Genomic DNA, 21,744 nt, shown 5'->3' with positions numbered 1-21,744 from the left:
TGGCTCACTAAAAATTCAAATCGTATTATATTCAATTCAGAGTCTATTTCTTTTTAATTGAGAAATTAACAAAATATATTTGTTCATTTATTTATTATCTTTTCACGTCAGTGCATACTTCGTTTTATAAGCGTCTAGTTGATAAGCATTGAAACCATTTGGTTCAGATTTCGTTCTGAGACCTGCTCTAAACACATGACGAGGTGGCCGAGAGGTTAAGGCGTTGGACTGCTAATCCAATGTGCTCTGCACGCGTGGGTTCGAATCCCATCCTCGTCGAGGTTTTTTTTCAGCTTATTTAATTTTTCGAAAATAGCTATAAAAGTGCAAGTATTCATTCGCTTGATTTGTGCTTCAATAAAAACAAAGAAATAAGCACTTGATGAATATGAAACATTTTTTTATACCCTGGACGCTTTAAAAATGCTTTGGTTTTGTGGAAATGTATGTAACTGGCGAAAACAAAGCATTTCTGGCTACATGTAGTATATGTATTCTTGATCAGTATCAGTATCCGTGTCGATATAGCCATTTCCGTTAGTATTCCTCTATAAGAGCTATATACTTGAAGTTTTAAACGTAGGTCCTCTTATTGCGCATCTATAATAACTATACTTTATTCACTTGACTGGATTGGTTTACAATTTAGTTATACAGTTTAGCATTTATTTCCCCAAGATCAAGTTCCTAAATTTATAATGTTAATCCGGTATTGTTCTGTAACTTTTAGTCTGTATAATAAATATAAGCATTAAATTAAGAGAAATATATCAAAAAATACATATTTCATATTAATTACATAATTTTATGCATACTCATATGCATATTAAGTCAGCTTGCGTGGCCTGCACTAAATGTTGGGTGGTTTGTGGGAGGTTCATTTATAACGTTTGACACTTGAACTCTTTATATGAAACAGAATGGTTAGAACGGGGAAGCTGAAATTGTTAATGTAATTATCTAATGTGATGAAGATGCAAGATTCAAGAATAAAACTATTCGACTTTATATTTATTTGAAAAGAAAGTTTTCTGTTATTCGGAATTAATCATGTTTGTTTTGCATTCATTTGTTTTTGTAATGAGAGTAATAGCTATTGTCCAATACCACTAATTATGTTTGGTAGCAAGTTCTAAAGGGGTATTGAATTAATTGCACTAAATATACCACCACGCTGCCAACGGAAAACATAGTCAAGTATCTCGGCCTAACCGTAGACAGGAGATTGACGTGGTCAACCCACATAAAAGCAAAAAGAAAGCAGCTCAGCTCAGCTCCTTGGGTCCAGGTCGCAGCTTAACTTGAGAAACAAATTCTTTAATACAAGGTCATTCTGAAGCCAATCTGGACATATGGGATTCAGCTGTGGGGCACGGCCTCAAATTCCAACATTGAAATCCTGCAAAGATTTCAAAATAAAACTCTGCGCAGGCTGGTTAAGGCCCCCTATTACGTCAAAAACAGTGTAATACACAATGACCTCAAAAACCATCCGTCAGCGAAGAAGTGAAACGAATAAACCTGAAGCACGCAGATCGACTGGACAACGATTGCAATCACCTTGCAAAAAATCTTCTCGACAACAACCTGCACCCCCGACGCCTTAAAAGACACCAACCACTAGACCTGCCTTTTAGGCCACCTAAAGAGTGGTGAGACCGTTTAAAACACCAGTACCAATACACACAAAGACCACATGCAAATATCTACACCACATAATTTACTTATTATCGAAGAGATAGATCGAAAATAAAAATAGGAAACAAAAAAAAAGAACTTAATATAATAAGTAAACACAATCTAGTTTATGGATAGGTGTCGATTTTTGCTTTTTATTATTCCAGTAAACTTTAATTTGCTGTCTGAACACATTTGTAAAGTGAGAAATAATTTTCATATCTGAAGATTTGTTGAGATGACCGAATAAGTGCTCAAATTCAATATTTGATTATAGTCAATAAATTAAAGGGCGGCACACCGAAGATTTACTACCCTTTAGAACTTTGGCTTACGGTTTTGCACGTCTGAAAATGAAGCTCGTAAAGGGTGAGCTTAATAAAAATTTCTTGGCGAACAGAATATATATTAGCCCCCTTTTCATTTTGTGAAACTAATTAATACATTTCAAGGTACAGATATCTTGACAAATAAAAAGTTTTTGATACCAGAGCTTAAGTTTCGACCTAACGTTCCTATGGCAGATACATGATATAGTGGTCAGATGATTATAAGATTTGGCATATATATAAGGAGTAAAGTGAAACTTAAAACTTTCGAGTTTGATCTAGATATCTTAAGAAACAAAAAAGTTGTTCTCAGAAGTAATTAATGTTTGGTTGATCGCTCTTCTGGCAGCTCAAAATCTATGCAAAGTTTCAAGACTACAACTTTAAAGCTGAGAGACTAGTTTGCATAGAATCAAACAGACGGAGGGACATGGGTATATCAAGTCACCTGTTGATTCTGATTGAAAATATATGTACATACTTTATGGGGTCAGAGATGTTACATATTTCATGACAATATTATAATATTCTCTACATATAAAAAGGATTCAATTCTACTCAGTATTATGTTTACCCAATGCTCGCATAGAGTGACAATTTAAACAGCAGGTTATCCGAGAGATTCATCCATTATGGGCAAATTGTTTTGCGACAATCAAACAGTTTATGGGATTGTTAAAACAAAAAGTTGTACAAGCATTTATTCAAAGCAAAGTTTCTCATAATGCCGTGGGAAAAATATGGCAGCTGTGTCCATCCTTCGACTGGCTTGAATATGAAAAGGCGTCCTTGATATTATTGCCCTTTTGTTGTCGTTGGCTATTATAAATGGCAAATTACTTTCTATACAAAGACATATTTATGTTGTCAAATATTCCCAAAACGAAATAATTATGTTAACTACCAAGAATGTGCTGCAGAGATGAGTATATTAACTCGTCCTAACTCAGAGTAGAAAAAAAAAACACTGCCATAAAACTATTTTAACAACCATTAAGGCAAACACAACAACTAAATGTACGAAATTTAAGTAAAAAGCTAAAACAGAACTGTTGGGGTTAGCTCTACGACAAATGGTTTTGTTGGGGATGGGGAAAAGACAGCACACATAAAATAGCTAGCATCTTTGATATTTTTGGCGCAGCGGGACACTGGAAGCTGGGAGCGCAGCAAGTGCGGGAACACAGATAAAGACAGAGCACAGACACACAGCAGAGAACAAAAGGCCAAAATACTATTGACTAGGCGGAAGACAGTGACATTAGCCGTTCCACCAAGTAGGCGTCTGTGGAGTACACAACCGTACTATGTTATATACACACACATATATTTGTATGCAGAATATACGAGCTAAAATTGCGAACTTTTGTCGCCCATGTGCTTAGTTTGAAAGCTTTTCAGTTATGCACTCTTTCGGTCTCAGCTGTCAAACATGTCGAATCATAGCGTAGACAAATGGCGCTAAACAAGCTGCCAGCGAGTGTGTTTAAGGCCCTCACCCAGGCAGCTGCTGTGAGCGTCGAGTCATTGACGTTATAATCAAAAATCATAAGGCGGTCCACCACCCACGGCAGCAGCATCAATAGCAAAGTTCTTAAGGCTTGTAAGCAAGCACCATCAATGTAGGTTAGTCCGAAAATAAATTGTCGAAAAACAAAATCAAGTAGACTACAAGAGAAGGAAGCAGGCAAAAATGCGCACTGAAAGTTCTAATACTCTTACTGATTCAAAAAGAATACAAATTTGTAAATGATAAAAAATTCGTATTAATCTAAGCCAAAATCTCCACTAATTTTTGATTGATTCGGCACGTTCGGCCCTTCCTTAATGATCACGCTTACTTTTATTAAGGTACAGATTTTATTTTTGTAGAAATTAAGATTTCACTGACTGTGGCCAGTTTTTAAGACCAAGTTTTAAAGAGCGCAACTATTCTTGTATTTGTTGCCCCCGTCGATGTCTTCTAAGGCAGAGGTAGTCAAGAAAAAGCACACTGACGACAGCTTCCTCAACGGAGACAGCAAAAAATGCAGTAGCAGCGCAAGCAGCAGTTGGAAGAATAACAACAACCACATTTGGAACTGCTGTGCTTCCTTGAGTAAAGGGACTAACTAAAAGTTTTATTCGCAGGGCGTGACGCGGGGTGGACGGGTATGACTGGCAGCGCCTTGCTGCAGCAAATGGATTAAGAAAACGTCGTCGCCGTCTTCATTGTCGTTGCCGACGTCCATGTCGCTCCTCAGCTTGACGACAAATGCGTAAGCTTTGGATTCGGATTATTTGCTGCTCTTAGTAAGAATACTGTTTGGCGGGGCGAATACTCAGCGTGGGCAGCGACGCTTTATAAACAAGTGTTGATGGCAGATTTGAACGCACGTCTTATGGCCGAAAGCTGCAGCCAAGCCCCAGCTCACAAGCAGCTTGCTTAAATGGGATTACACCAAATTTTGCGGCTGCTCGAGAGCTCGCGGAGACGCTGTTGGAGAACTGCATTGAACGCTTTTCAATAGCGCAATGAGAGTTGTCATATTGGGTGGTTGGGTGTGGTGGTGGTGGTCGTGGTGGAATTGTTAATGTAGAACTTCTTGTGGTGCTACTGATTGCTATTTGTTTGTTTGCTGGCGGCATCTGAGCGAATTTCATGGCAACTGCATGGCCATACAAAAAGTTTCTTCCTTTTTCTATCTCCCTTTATGTTTTTCTGTCTATCACTACTTCTTTCTACTGCACTTTTATTAAAGCTAATTACAGTTGAGGGCGAAGCCTTAAAGCATTTTTCGCTAGATGGGCAAACGCGGCGTATGCGTAATTTGCCACACCCTGCACATTATTCAACCATTCGAAAGTCTTTATTTAGTCCGCTTGCTTCAGACTGTAACTTTAGACATAATTAATTTCACAAAAACTGCGTCAGGGATCACATAATTAATCAATATAACGAATTGTTGTTGTTATTGTATTGGGTGTGCGCTGTGTGGTAATTGCGTGCATTCAGAAAGGGATATTATACGGATGAAGAAATAAATTTGTATTCAGCACTTGAAAGCGATTTATGAAGAAGCTGCTGGTTTATGCGTTATTTAATACTCTGTTCCCAATGAGACAGATAAAATCGTATTGTTTGTCTCTCTCCTATCATATAATCACTGATAACATAACGTCACGTCCATACGCCCACCACGCTCACACGACCGACCCCACAAAGATACTATAGCAACAATCCTACAGTCAAAGTTTCAGTCAACAAACTAGATTTGGGATTTACTAATGATTTCTTAAGACTTATTACTAATCTGCTGCCGGTTACGATTGCAACTTTTCGACTTAAGAGAACCCAAGTCAAGGAAAGCTCAATAAGATGTTATCGTTAGTTTTTATACTTTTCTTCTGATTTCTATCAAAAGCAAACCGATGAAGATAAATCAATCATTAAAAATTAATAACTAAAATTAAAACTAATGAACTGTACTTTTTCTAGTTTCCAAAAATTGGGTCAAATCCCAAACCAGGTTTGAACCGAACCGTTTTGAACAAAGAATTCGAATTTTACATTTACCATAAGCCGCGCTCAAATCCGGATTGTTTGATTAAATAAAGGCCCAACCTAAGTCTGAAGCTTTGGTTAAAAATAACATTTTTATTTGGATTGATCATATTATTATGTTCTGTTAATATAAGTAATCAACTAATTTCAATAAGTAATAATGGGTATGCAGATATAACAAATTGCAGATAGAACTACTTCTTTCTACTGCATTGTCAAAAGTGCTAGAGCAAAGGCATAGTTTGTTGATGTGGAAAACTTGGTTCACAAAAAGGAACATAAAGGCGAGGCAATGGTTCGAACCGAGTATCTGACATTCCTGTTGAATTTGAATTATTGGGTTTATGTATACTCCTTTAAATAAAATTAAAACCAAAATAGTTATGTACAGTTTTATTGTTAAACCTTGAACCCACCGAATATTGATTTAAGATGAAAACAAGTAAGAGGGAGCTCCCGACTAGGGGATACCCTGAACCCGCTCATACCAACACCAAATGCAGCTCGCGCTACGAGCTCGTTTGCTTTAGGAGTAATAAAAATAAATTTAACAGACCACACTATTTGAAACCGCCCTTACTCAACAGCCACACCAACAATTGAATCCCAATGAGAAATAAACGGATTAAGAAAGCGGCACGGAAAACAATACAATAGCAATTGCAATGCTGTTGATATAATTAAAAAAAGACGCGAATGAATGTGTGCGTTTACATTTACCTTATAGAGAATTTCTTGCAGTTTGCGTTAGCTACCCCAACCACGTGGGCAGCCAAAACACATATTCTTTAATACCTTCTGTGTTTCTTAACCGATCTTGATGAAATTTTCAACAGTACATCTTATTGTACTGTAGAATATTCGTTTGTTTTTAACAAGTAAGAGTTCTTAATCTAACGCCAAATGCAGCTCGCGTTACACGCTCGTTTGCTTTAGTAGTAATAAAGATAAATTTAACAAGTAAGAGGTTCTAGTCGGGAGCTCCCGACTAGGGGATACCCTGAACCCTCTTATTCTTATATACACCAAATACAGCACGCGCTACGCGCTCTTTTGCTTTAGTAGTAATGAAGATAAATTAAAAACAAAAAAGTTCCCTTGGCAAGGTTTGAACTCGCAACTGATCGCAATACTTGCTGACGCCTCTACGCAACAGTCACACCAGCCAAAAAAAAAAAAAAATAGTTTCCTCAGCAGGGTTCGAACTCGTAACTGACCGCGCTACTTTCCGCCGCCTTTACTCAATAGCCACACCAATAATTGATTCTTAATGAGAAAAAATCGAATTAAAATAGCAGAACAAAAAAGAATACAATCGCAATTGTAATTATGTTGATAGAATTCAAAGAAGACGCGCATGAATGTGTGTGTGTACATGTACAGAAATTCTTGGAACTTGCGCTTGCTGCTGCACGTGTTTGCAGGCCAAAACACACTTTCGTTCGTTTATTGTACTATAAAATATTCGTGTATTCTCAAAATAACAATTGCATTTAAATTGTGGTTGTTTGGTTTACTAACATGATATACAGCTTTGCGGTGGTAGCGGAGAGGTGGCGACAGCTATAAAATTAAAGATACTTGATATATATGTACATACATATATACTATTCTAGAAGCTACATGTCAAGTTTGGCGACTCTAGCTCTTATTATTTACCAAAATCCCTCAAAAAAACAGAATTTCGATATCGTTTTTTATCGATTTCTTAGAAACGGGGCAAGTGATCCACAAAACCATTATACGCTTTTTACCCTTTTTCAATAGGTTCAGGGAATAAAGGCTTTGTGTAAGTGTATTTAACAGACAGAAGAAGGCATCTCCGACCCCATAAAGTGTATATATTTTTAATCAGCAACAACAACTGAGACGATCTGGACATGTCGGCTTGTCTGTATATCCGTCTGATAATCTGATAAACTTGCCCCGATTACATGATTCTCTAAATTAAATAACGAATTCTTGGTATTGCCTTAGGCTTTGCCATATATGTACATACATACACCATTTTCAATGCCATATTTATGGCCTCGAAATTTCATTTAGATCAGACTATAGTGACAGGGAAAAAGCCGATGTGCAAAGTATATGTAAGCAAAGAAGTAAGCTTGAGGCAGCTCGGCGCTGCGTTTAAATGTATCTTCTAGTCGGCAGTCCTAACTTACTTGCAATTTGATGACAATAATAAATATAAAGAGTAATAATTTTTACAGACACATCATTGCTATTTTACAATTTGGGCTTGTAACATTGTGAACGCCTCTTCTTGTGAATTGCACTTATTTGAGCCCTAGCGCGCCCTCACGGTTATCACTATCAATATGGGAATTCACAGCCACGCCCACCGTTAACTTCCTCGTTGCTGCATGCAAGTTTCCGGCTTAAAATTGTGGCAGTGACCACATAAATGCAATATTGACGCCCCAGGCCAATAGACACAATAGCAAACAAGTAAGAGGCTCTACTCGGGAGCTCCCGACTAGGGAATACCTTAAACCCTCATCTACCAACTCCAAATGCAGCTCGTGCTACGCGCCCGTTTGCTTCAGCAGTAATAAAAACAAATTAAAAAATATAAAAATTGCCTCCTCGATAGGTCTCGAACTCGTAATATACCGCACTACTTGCAACCATCTCTACTCAACAACCACATCAATAATTTAGTATTAATGAGAAAAAAACAGATTAAAATAGCAGCACAGAAAGCAATACAATCGCAATTCAATTGATAGAATTCAAAGAAGACGCGCATGAAACGCGAGGCCAGCCAAAATATATTTTCTTTAATAACTTTTGTGCTTCTTAACCGATATTGACGAAATTTTCTACAGTACATCTTATTGTACTATAGAATATTCGTGTATTATCAAAATCAATTGCATTAAAATTGTGCCTTAAATTGGTGGGCAACACAATTGGTGTTTTTACTTGATTTATATCTATGAGATAGTACCGGGGAGGTAGTGATAGCTATAAAATGAAAGATACTTGATATATATATACTATTCTAGAAGCTACATGTCAAGTGTGGTGACTCTAGCTCTTATTATTTACCAAAATTCCTCAAAAAACAGGATTTCGATATCAATTTTATCGATTACTTGGAAACGGGGCAAGCTATCAATTATCAGAAACAAATTTTTTTCCTGAATGGGGTCGACTTCCTTTTGCCTGTTACATCCTTTTGCACAAATACATTATACCCCTTTTACCCATTTCAATGGTATAATTTCAGGGTATAAAAAATAATAAACACGCAACCTCGTTAAACAGACCGTGCCACGCCCCCACGAAAAGTACTCGCGCGACTATCTCAAAGTTTCGCGGGTTGCACAGTCCATATCCTTGACCTTATTTGGGAATAGAAGCAAGCATCTGTACATTGTCATGGAAAAGGAAAACGGAGGGGGCGCATGCTACGTGAAAATGTCGTTAACGATGCCATCGCGGGTTCACTCAGTATTGCTGCAGGGTCGGGGGCGAGGTGAAGGCGTGAGGAGGCATCGTCAAAAGTGTTGATTTAGTAGCACAGTTGTCTTGGAATCAGCGTGGCAGCTCCTAAAACGCCGTTTTCATGCGAACAGGCTGGCAGCCTTGACCGATATTTCAGTGGCAAGCACAAACACAAACACTCGTCAACACATAGATACACAGACGAAGGCACCTCCCCCCACACACACACACACACACACACGCACATATATACACACATACAAATCGAATGACGAAAAAGTGGCAGAACAAGTAGACGCTGCATGTGAAAATGTAAACGCCGCTGTAAGCGTCGCTGCTGCAGCTGCACTTCAGCAAACTTTTCCCAAAATGCGCCGTCATATTTTGTGCACACTCAAAATCACACATACACATACCCACATAAAGCCCCATTCACACACATGAACATAAAGCATTTTAACAAATGGCATCAAATTGATTTTGCCACGCTCAGCATTTTTGGGTTTTAAGGAGAAGTGCAGCGCGCGCCACCATCTATTCACCAATGTGTTCGTTTGTGTGTGAAGCTGCAAGCTTTGCATATTTAGAACATTCGTTGCTCCATAGAGCAAGAGCCAGAGCCAAGAGCATCATTCATCTTCCGCATTCTCTGGTATTATTTTTTTTTTACATACATATACATATATACTCGAATTTGAATATAAATACACTATGATACAAACATAAGGCGCGGCATAACAAATGTATCGTAATATTTCAAACACAACTTGGCAGGCCTTTCCACTGAAATGTATCCATGCTTGCACATTTATGTAGTCTTCTGCATAATTATCACGATTGTTATCCGTTTTTTTTTCTAATCTCTTACCTTAGGTCAAAGAGTTTAATATTCAACTATTCCCAGTGTGAAAAGCTGCGAACGTTGCCTTCGTACGTCATACTTATGTGTGTAGAAAGGTTTTCGTTTCGTTTAAAAAATTCAAAGGTAATACAAAGTAATTCAATTTTGAGTTGAACGGAAGTCTATTTTCTGTTTGGGATATTGGGTTCAATTTATGAACTGAGCTCTACTTATTTTTTATATTTATGAATCTTGACTAATGTTTTATACATAATTAACTTTTGGGAAATATATGATGTAAAGGTTCAATATCAGAAACTGAGCCCTAGTTTCCTTTAAGTTCATCGCATAGACCTAATTTTCGAACATCAAATAAATATTTGATTAAAAGTTGCACTTCAACATATACATTTATTATAAAATAAGCTCTTAATCCGAATAGAAATAAACTATCTGATTTGTAAATATATGGGACATAAAAGTTTAAAATTGTTTGAATGAGTTTATTAATTCTTGTTTTATATGTTTTAATAAATGTTTGTAATCTTGGAGCAGAACACATCCACCATTTCCCACAGAAACATTATATAAAACTGCAAATATATACTTATATATATGTATATATATATGTCTATATCTACATATATGAATATATGCATGTTTATTTTTATGGCATATATGAGTATTCGCAATTTTTTATGATGGCGCGCACGGCAAAGTGGCTGCATTTTTCCCTGATTTAAAATGATTGCATGCTGCAGGGGGTGGTGGGAGGATCATGGGGCAACAACTGGCGCCACATATGCATATTTTTTGGCTTGGCGTTGTGCGATTCTGTAGTTGCTGTGTAGATGTTGTTGTTTTAACCTGACTTTAATTTACCGCCGTCCAGATGCCACCTTGTGCCAGATTTAAACTTTTTTTTCCATGCTTTACTGAAACGCATTTGTGTTGACAGTAGGCGCAGGGGTAAGCTTACATTAAGTTATGAAATTAGTTAAACTATTGAGACTTTTATGAGACTTTTTACTAAACTAAGAAAACAAACGAATAGAAAATAAATTGCGCAAAGAATCTAACGGAAAGATGTGTAATAATAACGAATAACTCAATGGCCGAGTTTGCAATAGTTTTGAAGCGTAGTTTATTTCTTTTCGTCTATAGACCTGGCTACAGGATATCTCTTAATCGCATAGCTATAATAACGTACAAACATATGTATACTCGAAGGCACCGATGTAACTAACTTTCCAAGGTGAAAAATATTAACTTTTCAATAGTTTCTTATGTTCACTCCAAACTAGTTAATTCTTATTTTCTCCGCAGACTGTCCTACTCAAGACTGAATGATGCCAAGCGCCAAGTCCCCAGCTGTTGTGCGAATGAAGCTCACGACCACCTGCACCTTCTCAGCAACTGGGCTTGATGCTGCAACGTCAAACTAAGTCTGGTCAAGAGCACAACAGTATGCTTCACAATAAGAGAAGAGACGCCAGCTCTGAAGCTAAACGGACTAACCCCAAAGCAAGAGGGCGAGACAAGATACCTGGTCATCATCCTTGACGAGCGCTCAACTTTTGCCAGTCACATCAAAGGAACAGTTTTACGCTGCCGGAATAGACTGGCCAAACTAAAATGGCTCCTTAAACACCGTAGCAAACTTTCCCTCGCCTGTAAATGGTTAGTTTACCTTTAAACTATGGAAACTATTTGGCGATGCGCAATACAGATCTGGGTCTTCGATGATCCAGTTAATCGCAAATGAGTGCACTCCCTCCAAACTACGACTCTGCGCAGGATGACAGGAGCTCTATTTTACGTGCATAACAGCGTACTCTGCAAAAACCCAAAGATCCCCTGGGTGGAAGATCAAATTCAAACCCACAGCGCCCAATATAACAACCCGCTAGCAGCACACATCAACAGGCCTTCTAGCAACCTTCAAGAAGCCGTCCGTGAGAGTCTATAATAGAATAAGTAAGAGGTTCTAGGGGATACCCTGAACCCTCTTCTTACAACACCAAATGCAGCTTGCGCTACGCGCTCGTTTGCTTTAGTAGTAATAAAGATAAATTAAAATTAAAGAAAATTGTTGGCAGGGTTCGAACTCGCAACTAACCGCACCACTTGTTGCCGCCTCTACTCAAGAGCCACACCAATAATTGAGTTTGAGAAAAAAACCAATTAAAATAGCAGCACAGAAAACAATACAATCGCAATTGCAATGCTGTTCATAGAATTCAAAGCAGACGCGCATGAATGTGTGTGTACATGTATACAGAAATTCTTGGAATTTGTGTTTCTTAATCGATCCGATAAATTGTGGCTTAAATTGATTTGCAATACAAGTTGGATAATGAACTTGATTTATAGCTTTGTGGTGGTAGCGGGGAGGTGGCGATAGGTATAAAATGAAAGATACTCTTTATATATACTATTCTAGAAGCTACATGTCAAGTTTGGTAACTCTAGCTCATATTATTTGCCGAAATTGCTCAAAAAACAGGATTTCGATATCGATTTTTATCGATTACTTGGGGGCAAGTTATCGAATATCGGAAACTGGATATGGGTATGGAAACTGGATATGCACGGGCACTAGGAGGGCCTACAGCTAAAATTTCAAGTCTCTAGCTCTTATAGATTCTGAGACACTTGCGTTTATATATACGGGCGGACAGACACACGGACATGACTAGATCGACTCGGCTATTGATGCTGAACAAGAATATATATACTTTATGGAGTCGAAGATGCTTTCTTCTGCCTGTCACATACATTTGCACAAAAACATTATACCTTTTTACCCATTTTCAATGGGTTCAGGGTATAAAAAACCAGGCGACTTCATGTAACTAAAGACACACTTCTTATATTTCAACTCGACGAGGTGGATTTTACGAACGGTATAAAACACGTTTAAATAAATAAATAAATTTAAATAAATTTTGTAAATGAGCTTACACTCAAAACATCGACATTACAACCTTTGCATATTTTATACAAGAGAAGTGAATTTTGTGCAAAGTCTGAAATACGTTATCATAAAGCTGAATTTTCAAAACGATCTTTAAAAATGAGTGAGACCGATCGAATGTCAAACAACAAAGCTCGTACGGTTTGGGCTATGCGTTGATCACCAATCAGTCAGCCAGGACAATCAGTTTTATATATTTATATATAAGAAAGCAGATAATTTTGCTCTCTTTGAATTCACTCTTGAAATCACCATATTTTAAATATGTGTACGCTAATGTAAAAAGGTAATATCTCTCTTAAATAAAAAATTAAACAAATGAATACTTACCATTTGTTTAATTTATAGTTTTATTCGGCTTTTTGAATGTAAATTGTATTTTATTTTCCAGTTTTTCACTACAGGCTTTGTGTAAAAGACTTTATTACTCATCAAGACATCTCTGCCTAAACTTGACATTTGTTAGTTTCACTATTCTCTTCCTAACCCAGTTTGCAAATATCTTACAGGAAATTGCCCATAAGAAGCAATTACCCGCTTACCATACCAATTAAATACCTAATCCTCTAGCCGACGCTCCCATGCTTCGACTGGTGCTATTCAACATTTTACAATAAACGCTTTTTAGTGCTTAAGAAAACTACCCAAGCAATTTTCAAATGAAACTAAAGCAATTTTCCCTTTTTCTTGGTAATACGCATAAAAATGCATTGAAGCAACCAGGTTAAATAAATGCTACAATCTCCTTGAGCTTTATGGGTCCACAACAATAAAAACAGCAACAATAAGAACAACAACTACGACAGGAAAAGCTTGTCGAAGGCGTTTGCTTGGACTCTCCACATTTGCCACATCTTCTACAGCCTTCAACTTGAGTGACTGACGGGAAACGCATCAAAAATGTGGCTCGGTTTTATTTAACTTGCGGATTTCATTAAGCCCAGCTCAGTGGCAGTTTCAGCTACTCAGAGGCTTCGCTCGAGTATTACAGGAAACTAGCAGAGTACAGCCAGGTGCACTCAGGGTGGGAATCTCTTGAGAGCTGGCGAAGCACTTTGTAGCGCCTTTCTGTATGTATGTATGTGTATGTGTTCGCGTGTGGACCAATGAGTTAAGAGTAGCGTGCTTCAGTGTTTGAAATGCATGCAAAGAGTTTTCTGTTGCATTGTTAAAATAGAATATTTACTCGTCAACATTGTCTATTTGCAGACGCTTGTCGAAGTGGTTGGGGAAGTGGGTCAGCCAGCCATCTAGCGGTAGCCAGTCCGAAACCAACAAAAAGTTTTTCTTTCCCACTTCTTATTGGGCTAACAGTCGGACAAGTTCGCAATGATGATGACGGGCTAACAAAATACACTTGCTCGTAAAGCAAATCAAATTAAAATCAATTAAAATTAACAAGCAAAACAACCGGCAAACCAGCGACTAGACCACCCCACAGCGCTGGCAGCGACGCCTTCGCGAACGCCGACGCCGACGCTAACGCGAAATACCAAGCGAATGAATCATGCAATTTGCCGTGCTGCTCCTCTTCGCTCCTTACCTTTCTTGCTGTTAATGAAGGTGCGGCAGTAAGTAAGTACGTACATATGCATTCATGTATTTACTTATGCAAGTAAATTGAGTCGCCGGCACGATAGAGTGGAAATAATATTGATAAGCGTAGACGTTGAGGCAGTAGAAGCGTCACAGTTAAAAGAATGCATACATTTAGTAGGAGTAAGCGAAACAGCGAGAGAGATAAAGAGAGAGAGAGAGTCATTAGCCAGGTACTCAGTGATATCGTTGCGTGCAAATATTTAGCACCTTATCGGCACGTACACACATACTTAAATACATTTGTACATCCACACACATGGAAGGTACATATATAAGTGCCGTTGGTCGTCAGTGTCTGTTTTAGTAAGCATATGTGTGTATTGAGTCAGCGCGCTGTTAACAGCCCACTCATCAAATGTCGACTAATCAAAAGACGCCTACATATGTATACTTACACACACACACACACACACACACACACACACACACACACACATAATTACCTTCAATAGTAAAGGTGAGATAAATGCTTGTTGCCTGCAGAGAGCCTAGCTAAATTAATTGAAAGCGTGTTGCATGCATCGACTGGCGCCATCTAGCGCTTAGATCGACACTTAGCTCATGCGTAACCATTTGGCTAGCCAAAAGCTAAACAACATTCAGACTGTTGGCCCATTTAGCACGCTGGCCGAGTTTTACATTTGTATTGCGCAGCTCCCTGCTTTTAGCTTGGCAGTTATTGCACAAAGTACAACAGAGAGGCGACAAATGCAAGAAACACAATAACAAAGTAGCAAGTAGAAAGTTTACTCACCCACCCACACACAAACATACATACACATTTAAACACAGAAATTGTTTTCTGATTTTGTTGGGTCTCTGGCTGCATTTCAATTTTATTGGCACAAGGTTACAACGAAAAGGCAGCCGCCCACGCTGCAAACAGCAAAGTTTATGCGGTCGCTGCAGTGCTTCTTCTTCTCCGTCTTCTTTATGAGCGACTCGAACTGCACTGAAATTAATATGAAATTGAATTTCAAGCTGGATTTCAATGTGCCAGATTTACAGTTAGTCACAGCGTAGGCATTGAATGACTCAAAACCTGTGCTTTTTAATAAGGTTAAGAAAAAGAGCTCAAAAACTAAAAATGAGAAGAAAGATGAACTCACACGTGCCCAAAGCACGAAGCAGCGAAGTGGCTGCAAAACGTCATAAAGCAGCGACTAGAGAATAAGAGACGCGGCAAATAAGCGAACCGCGCTCAGCTGAGCGTATGACGCTTTTGAAGCGCGACTTTAAAAGCGTTAGCGTAGGCACAGACTGCGATGCTGGCAGCTGTCGCTCACGTCATAGCGTGTGAGCGAGACAAATACATATGTATTTTGTATCTGTGTGTGTATGTACATATGTATGTCTTCTTTTGAATGCATACAATCATTGCACTTGTGTTTGGGTTGGGGTATCTTGAGGCTAGTGCTTTACAAATATTTTGTGTGGCCGCTATGACTTTTGTGTGGGTGGCGCTTACAAGGCTGCTGTTGGTGCTGCTGCTGCTAGTAGCTCATTCACAATAGACTCGGCGCAGTCGGCGCCGCCGCAGCTGTCGCTTTTGTTTGCTTGCCTGCTAGCACAACAAACAAATGTATTTTAGAAATGTTATGTGCAATACGCCGCCCAAGAATTATTCAGCTTACTGTTTAGCTGTGGCCACAGAGAAGCCTTTCGAAGGGCACAAATTATGCAGCACGGTTTCACAAGACTATGAACATACATACATACATGCAGATATGTATATACATATGACAACTTGAGCGAAAAGGAAGGAAAAACTGACACAGCAGGGAACAATAAAAACATATTTAAAACTGTGACAGTAAGTAGCTTGATACAATAAAGAACAACAACAACACTGTGGACTCTGCAGGAAAAACTAAACACTAACAACTAATTGCAAGTAAATGGTAGCGGTAGGTTTAAGCAACATAAATTCGTTTTATTGCCTGTCGGGCGAAAATACAGCCAACTAATAAATACGGCGAAAAGCTGCTAGCACTTTGTTATTGTAGCAGTTGTTCAACAACATCAACGCACAAGCTGTTCGCACATGCGTACATAGTATGTATACGCGTACTGACATACATACATATGTATATTTCGATTTACGTACGAAATGTATGTAATACATACATACTTTGATATGTATTGGACATTTTGCTGTGGTCAAAATGTTTGAAAAAATAAACAGGCATTAAATTGGGCAACAAACGAAACTGACAGAGAGAGAGAGAGAGAGAGAGAGAGAGAGACAGCGAGTGAGAGAGCACGCCAAAGTAGGAGAGCGATAGCAGCGAGTGGGCGACGTTGTCGACGTCGTCGTTGCCGGCGGCATAAAAATATATAAAAATGTGTTTAAATATTTCAGCTAAATTTTCGTCTTAAAATTATATACACACATATACATACATATATGTATGTAATGATTTTGAGTTTGAAGTCGAAAGCGCAGATGGAAACGCGAAAACGTATACATGTATGTACATACATATATATATTTTTAATATATTTTTTGCAATGGTTGATTTGATTTACGGCGAAAAGACACAAAGCCAGTTGCGCTGGCGTGCATTTGTATGTGCCTTCATACAAACATATACAGAAGTGTTAAAGTGAGAGAGATTAATTAGCGAGCGGCTCGCTCAACTGATTAGCTTTTACGCACAAATCAAATCAAAACGTATGCTTACAAATAATTTTAATAATCTCATTCATAAAGAAGTAGCGCGCTTCGCACAGCAACAAAAACATCAAAGTGTATGAAGCGAACAAAGCAAGCTGTGAAACTAGCGTAGAATTCCAATAAGAATGAAGACGAGGCAACAACAAACAGTAAACAGCGAGAAAAGAAAAACAGTAGCCGCCCAGCACTTTCATTTTCGCTGTCAGCGACAAACACAAAAAACAAAGAAATTATGTAATTTGCTAGCGTGCTGCTTAAATAATAATAACAATTAATGCCAAAAAAATAAAAGTATAACGAACACCCACGCACACACACTAACACACAAAGGGACAGCAATACACAGTACCCGTGGACGGTCGGCGGGTAAGGCTATCGCTAATTTGCTGCTTGAGAGGCGAGGCACCCACTCACACAGCCGTAAATACACGCACACACACGAATGAGAGAAAATACACCCACTGGCATTCGCACGCACACGTGCACACGCACTTACCGTCTGCTATTTGTTGTTGATGTTCGCTGTTGTTGTTCTTGTTGCGCGCTCACACACACGCGGTATCTTCTAGCTGCCGTCGTTTTGTAGTAGTTGTTGCAGCTGCTCGTTGACCCAAAGGCCGCCAAATGTTTCCATTTTCTTAAAATGCAGCCATCGGAAATGCTTTGACTGGCACCAAAACACAATGCACCGTTTGATTGGTACACAAATAATCATAGGCAATTGTTATGGCGAAGGCGGTATACAAAATATAATGCGTTTACACACATGCATGTACGTACGCGTAAGCACGCATGAATGTGTATGTAACGTGTAAAAAACTTTAACGGTTAATTGCGCTTTTAGAGGCGGCGTTTTTGTCGCCAACCGATTTCTTTATTTTATTATTATTTTAAACAATTTGACACTTAATAATGATTTACCCGTGTGTATGTGTGCTTGAATTGCGTGAGCGTGTTGTATCGACACGAACTTAAATATTTTAAATTATTTAAAAATTATTTAAAGCGGCATGCGGAGCACGAGCACGCACCGAAATATAAAATGTTACTAAAAAAAAAACTCTGTTAAATGTTTCTTATAAGAGAAGTTTGATAACAGAGAAGGAATGCGCCCGTGACAAGAATTGACACGATAGAGACAGACGACTCTAAAACGTTACGCCAAATGAGTCGAAATACAATGTAAATACAAAATCCTTTCCTTTTTGTTAAAGGTGTCGTTGTTAAATAAACAAGGTGGTTTGGGAACAGTTTTATTGCTAATTAATAGCGCTATTTTAATTTAAAACGCAATCGCGCTACATGATTGTCATCTCTAGTTCGAGTCCAATGTACAGTAACAGCTGTCGCTCTGAGAGTAACACATTTGCTGTTTTTCAACATAGCATATCGATAGATTTAGACCCTATCAACTCGATAGTTCTGCAGCTTTATTTGTAGAATGGAGCGTATGGTATTGTTTCTTACATGAGATAAGTCAACTTACAACATAAACTTGTTGTTCTTTTCAGATAGATGCTTTGAGGAGCGCTTTGCGTCCAAGAACAGGGAATGCACGTCTTCAATATCATCCTTAGAAATCTGATTGCGCCCGTTTACCTTGCACATCTGGTGAGCCGGTGTCAGTAGCTGCACGGCATAGCGTAGAGTGGAGCTTGTACCAATCTCGCTGAGCCGCGAAAACGCATTCTCCTCCAGCTGGAGGCCTTCGGTCTGGGCACGCAATTTGATTATCTGCTCCATGTCCGAGGTAGAATACAGAAGCGTGCGTATAATAAGCAAGCGATCGAGCAGATCCAGAGGAATACCGTGCGGTGAGACTATGTCGGTGGTGCCACTGCAGGCGAGCAGAAAAAAGATTATAAATCTGTCGAAAAGAAAACAAAAAGCGTTGACAAGGCTCACCGAATAACGCAGCGTCCTCGATTGGTGGCAAATATGACAATGGGTGCAATGGGCGACTCTAGAGATTTGTGCAGATAAGTGAAGGTCTCCAGATCGAGCATGTGTATCTCATCAATGAACAGGACGCCAGGCACTAGCTCAGCAATGCCCTGATCAATGTATTTGTTGACCACTTTGTTAATCTCCATGCGCAGCTTGTCTGTGAGTAGCAAAAGTTAGTTACCAGGCTCAAGGAATTGCAGACTTCGGCAAATTTACCTGTGATTTCGGTTTTCTTGGGCTTCATCAGCTGGCCCATCATGGAGAGCACATCTTGGCCGCCCTGGGGGCGTGCATTGGCTACATCTAGATCATGGAGAGTGACATCCTGTATAACTTCTTTCTTCTTGTGCACATCGCCCTTGGGCAGTGGCACATACTCCTCCGTCTCCAAATCGAACTCTGTGGCAAAGGTGTCGCTGCGTCCCTGACGCTTTACGGCGCCACTGTTGGCCTCAATGTAGATGACATCGCCCACCTCGACCTTCTCCTTTTGCAGTGCATCGAAAATGCTTGGGTCAAGCTTCAGCTGCTTGGTGCCCTTGGCGGTTTTGAGACCAATAACCACGTTGCTAATGGTCTTTCCGTAACCACCCATAGGGTTCTCAGTCTCTACTGGTGTCAGCTCGGTTACTTCTCCTTCGTATACTTCTTTGGTCTCGCGTATGCGCAGCCCAATGGAGCGGCGGAAATTCTCCATGAGCACTTCGGTCTTCTTGATCTCATTGCTAAATACTTCGGAGCCGACCATGGGGCAAAATGGAACCTTGTTACCCAACTCCTGTGCTATAGCCAAAGCGATGGCTGTCTTGCCGGTGCCGGGTGGGCCAGCTAAGAGCAGGGCACGGCCAGCCATCTTTTTTGATTTAATTAGATCAACCACGATGCCGGCAGCCTCACGGGCTGCCTTCTGGCCAACCAGGCCAGCGGCGCTCTGTATGGCTGCCCCGGTCTCGTCCAGACCGAGTCCTTTCACGTGGCTGTGCGCCGCGATGCGTTGGGTACGCACAGTGCTCTTTACTTCTTCGATTTTCATGATTTCAAAAGAATTTGAAAACCCTTAGTAGCTTTCGTACCGTTGCCGATGCAAAAGCAAGTTAATATTATTTATTGATTTAACAAATTCTATAAAATGAATTTTGTTTATCGCTGCGCACGCTTCTTTTTCTGTCACCAACACAACAACATATGTTGCTTTCGGCATCTGACAGCCTAACATTTTCTCAAATGTTATTAACAGCGTGCACAGAATCTTATGTCAAAAATGCCGGTAATCGTTTTTCAGTGTGAATTATTTTCAAATTGATTTTGTTAGAATGTGGTTGTTTTAAGAACTGTATTTTTAATTATCATCAATTTGCTGTGAAACCTGCTCTGAGTAAATATATCAGCGGCTAACCGCCTGCATCTCACCACTAACCAAATAACATATAGACCGGACAAACCCTACTTTTGATGGTGACATTCGATATTTCTGCGGCTGGTCCAAACTCGCCTTCGTTTTTGTTCGGGTTCGAGACATGCTCGCATGCTCTCAGAAGCAAGAGAGTAAGAATACATATGGCCTGTGTCGGGGAACGGCAACGCTGTCTTTTTACTCGCTCACTCTACAAGAAACTGCTGTGGCTTACTCTCATCCATATGATTTGTGCGATAGAACGGCATCGCTGTTTTTTATCTCGCTCCCACTACAAGAAACTGCTTTGGCTTACTCTCAATGCTCTTTCAATTTGTCTATGTACCGTTTAAATGTTTGTGTGTGTATGTGTCCGCACAAGCAAAAATGCCCACAAATTCAATTTTTCTCAAAAGTCGGTGGCATATCTTCCCTTTTGAGGGGACGAGTAATATAAAATAATGAAAGGGTTTGCCCCGTCGATGCGAAATTCTTTCATTTTAGCTCGTTCTTCTTCGAAAGGGTACCTAAGCGTTGGCATGTGTGCATTTAAAAGTTTTTGGACTTGCTATTCACGCATACTTGCGTATTTTGTATATGAATAGAAGCATTTATGCGCTTGTGTGCCTGTTGGTCCCTGCCTGCCTGTCCGATGCAAATTTGGCAATATTTTTGGACTTCTGAATTTCGAGCTCTGCGCACACACACACAGAGACACAAATGTGTGTGAATGGGCTGATCATGGGCGCAAAATTTAAAAATATCATTATCACGCGTCTGACGCGCGCCCTTCTTTTTATGATTTAGGGCTTGAATTGATGAATGAATGTTGACCCCTTATTAATTGCAGCAGCCCGTTGGGCCGAAAGGGTCAACTTTTGGCAAACACCTGCACCTGCATATGTAGGTCAAGTGATTGATCACTTAAATAATTTTAGGAAATTTGTGTAAAAAATAAACTCTTTAAAATATTCACATATACCAAATACAAAAAAGGAGCAATTATATATTTATAGTATTAATAATTTTATTGTCTTAAAATATTTAGCTTTTTCATATATGAATTGGATCTGCAGGTAATAAGGGGTCAACATTCATTCATCAATTCAAGCCCTAAATCATAAAAAGAAGGGCGCGCGTCAGACGCGTGATAATGATATTTTTAAATTTTGCGCCCATGATCAGCCCATTCACACACATTTGTGTCTCTGTGTGTGTGTGCGCAGAGCTCGAAATTTAGAAGTCCAAAAATATTGCCAAATTTGCATCGGACAGGCAGGCAGGGACCAACAGGCACACAAGCGCAT

General features: G+C 39.3%; 2 protein-coding genes and 1 non-coding gene across 10 annotated transcripts in view; 1 reads left to right on the top strand and 2 right to left on the bottom strand.

Moving 5' to 3' along the window:
• Nuak1 (Nuak family kinase 1) overlaps positions 1–18,086 on the bottom strand; it is a 51,706-nt gene extending 33,620 nt beyond the window's left edge. For 2 of the 8 annotated variants that reach the window (XR_010437872.1, XM_064696481.1), the window contains exon 1: positions 17,594–18,076. The gene's annotated coding sequence lies outside the window, so the exon portion shown is untranslated. Of the gene's footprint in view, positions 1–17,593 lie in introns of all 8 variants that reach the window. The other 6 variants (XM_064696122.1, XM_064696319.1, XM_064696241.1 and 3 more) reach the window with 4 other exon arrangements.
• TRNAS-GCU (transfer RNA serine (anticodon GCU)) lies at positions 198–279 on the top strand. Its single transcript has one exon. It is a non-coding gene; the product is annotated as a tRNA-Ser (tRNA).
• A 424-nt stretch (positions 18,087–18,510) lies between the features above and the next one.
• pont (pontin) lies at positions 18,511–20,221 on the bottom strand. Its single transcript, XM_064695999.1, has 3 exons — positions 19,261–20,221; positions 19,003–19,201; positions 18,511–18,934 (listed from the first exon to the last, which is right to left on the bottom strand). Exons 1-3 carry the CDS (start codon positions 20,075–20,077, stop codon positions 18,580–18,582), a joined length of 1,371 nt encoding a protein of 456 aa, XP_064552069.1. The 5' UTR covers positions 20,078–20,221; the 3' UTR covers positions 18,511–18,579.
• Positions 20,222–21,744: the final 1,523 nt, after the last annotated feature.

The sequence above is a fragment of the Drosophila montana genome, unplaced genomic scaffold (genome assembly GCF_035044405.1).
Source record: "Drosophila montana isolate Dmon_TW-CO22-7 unplaced genomic scaffold, ASM3504440v1 contig_1083_1, whole genome shotgun sequence".
NCBI classification, from domain to species: domain Eukaryota; kingdom Metazoa; phylum Arthropoda; class Insecta; order Diptera; family Drosophilidae; genus Drosophila; species Drosophila montana.
This window is presented reverse-complemented; position numbering and strand designations above follow the sequence as displayed.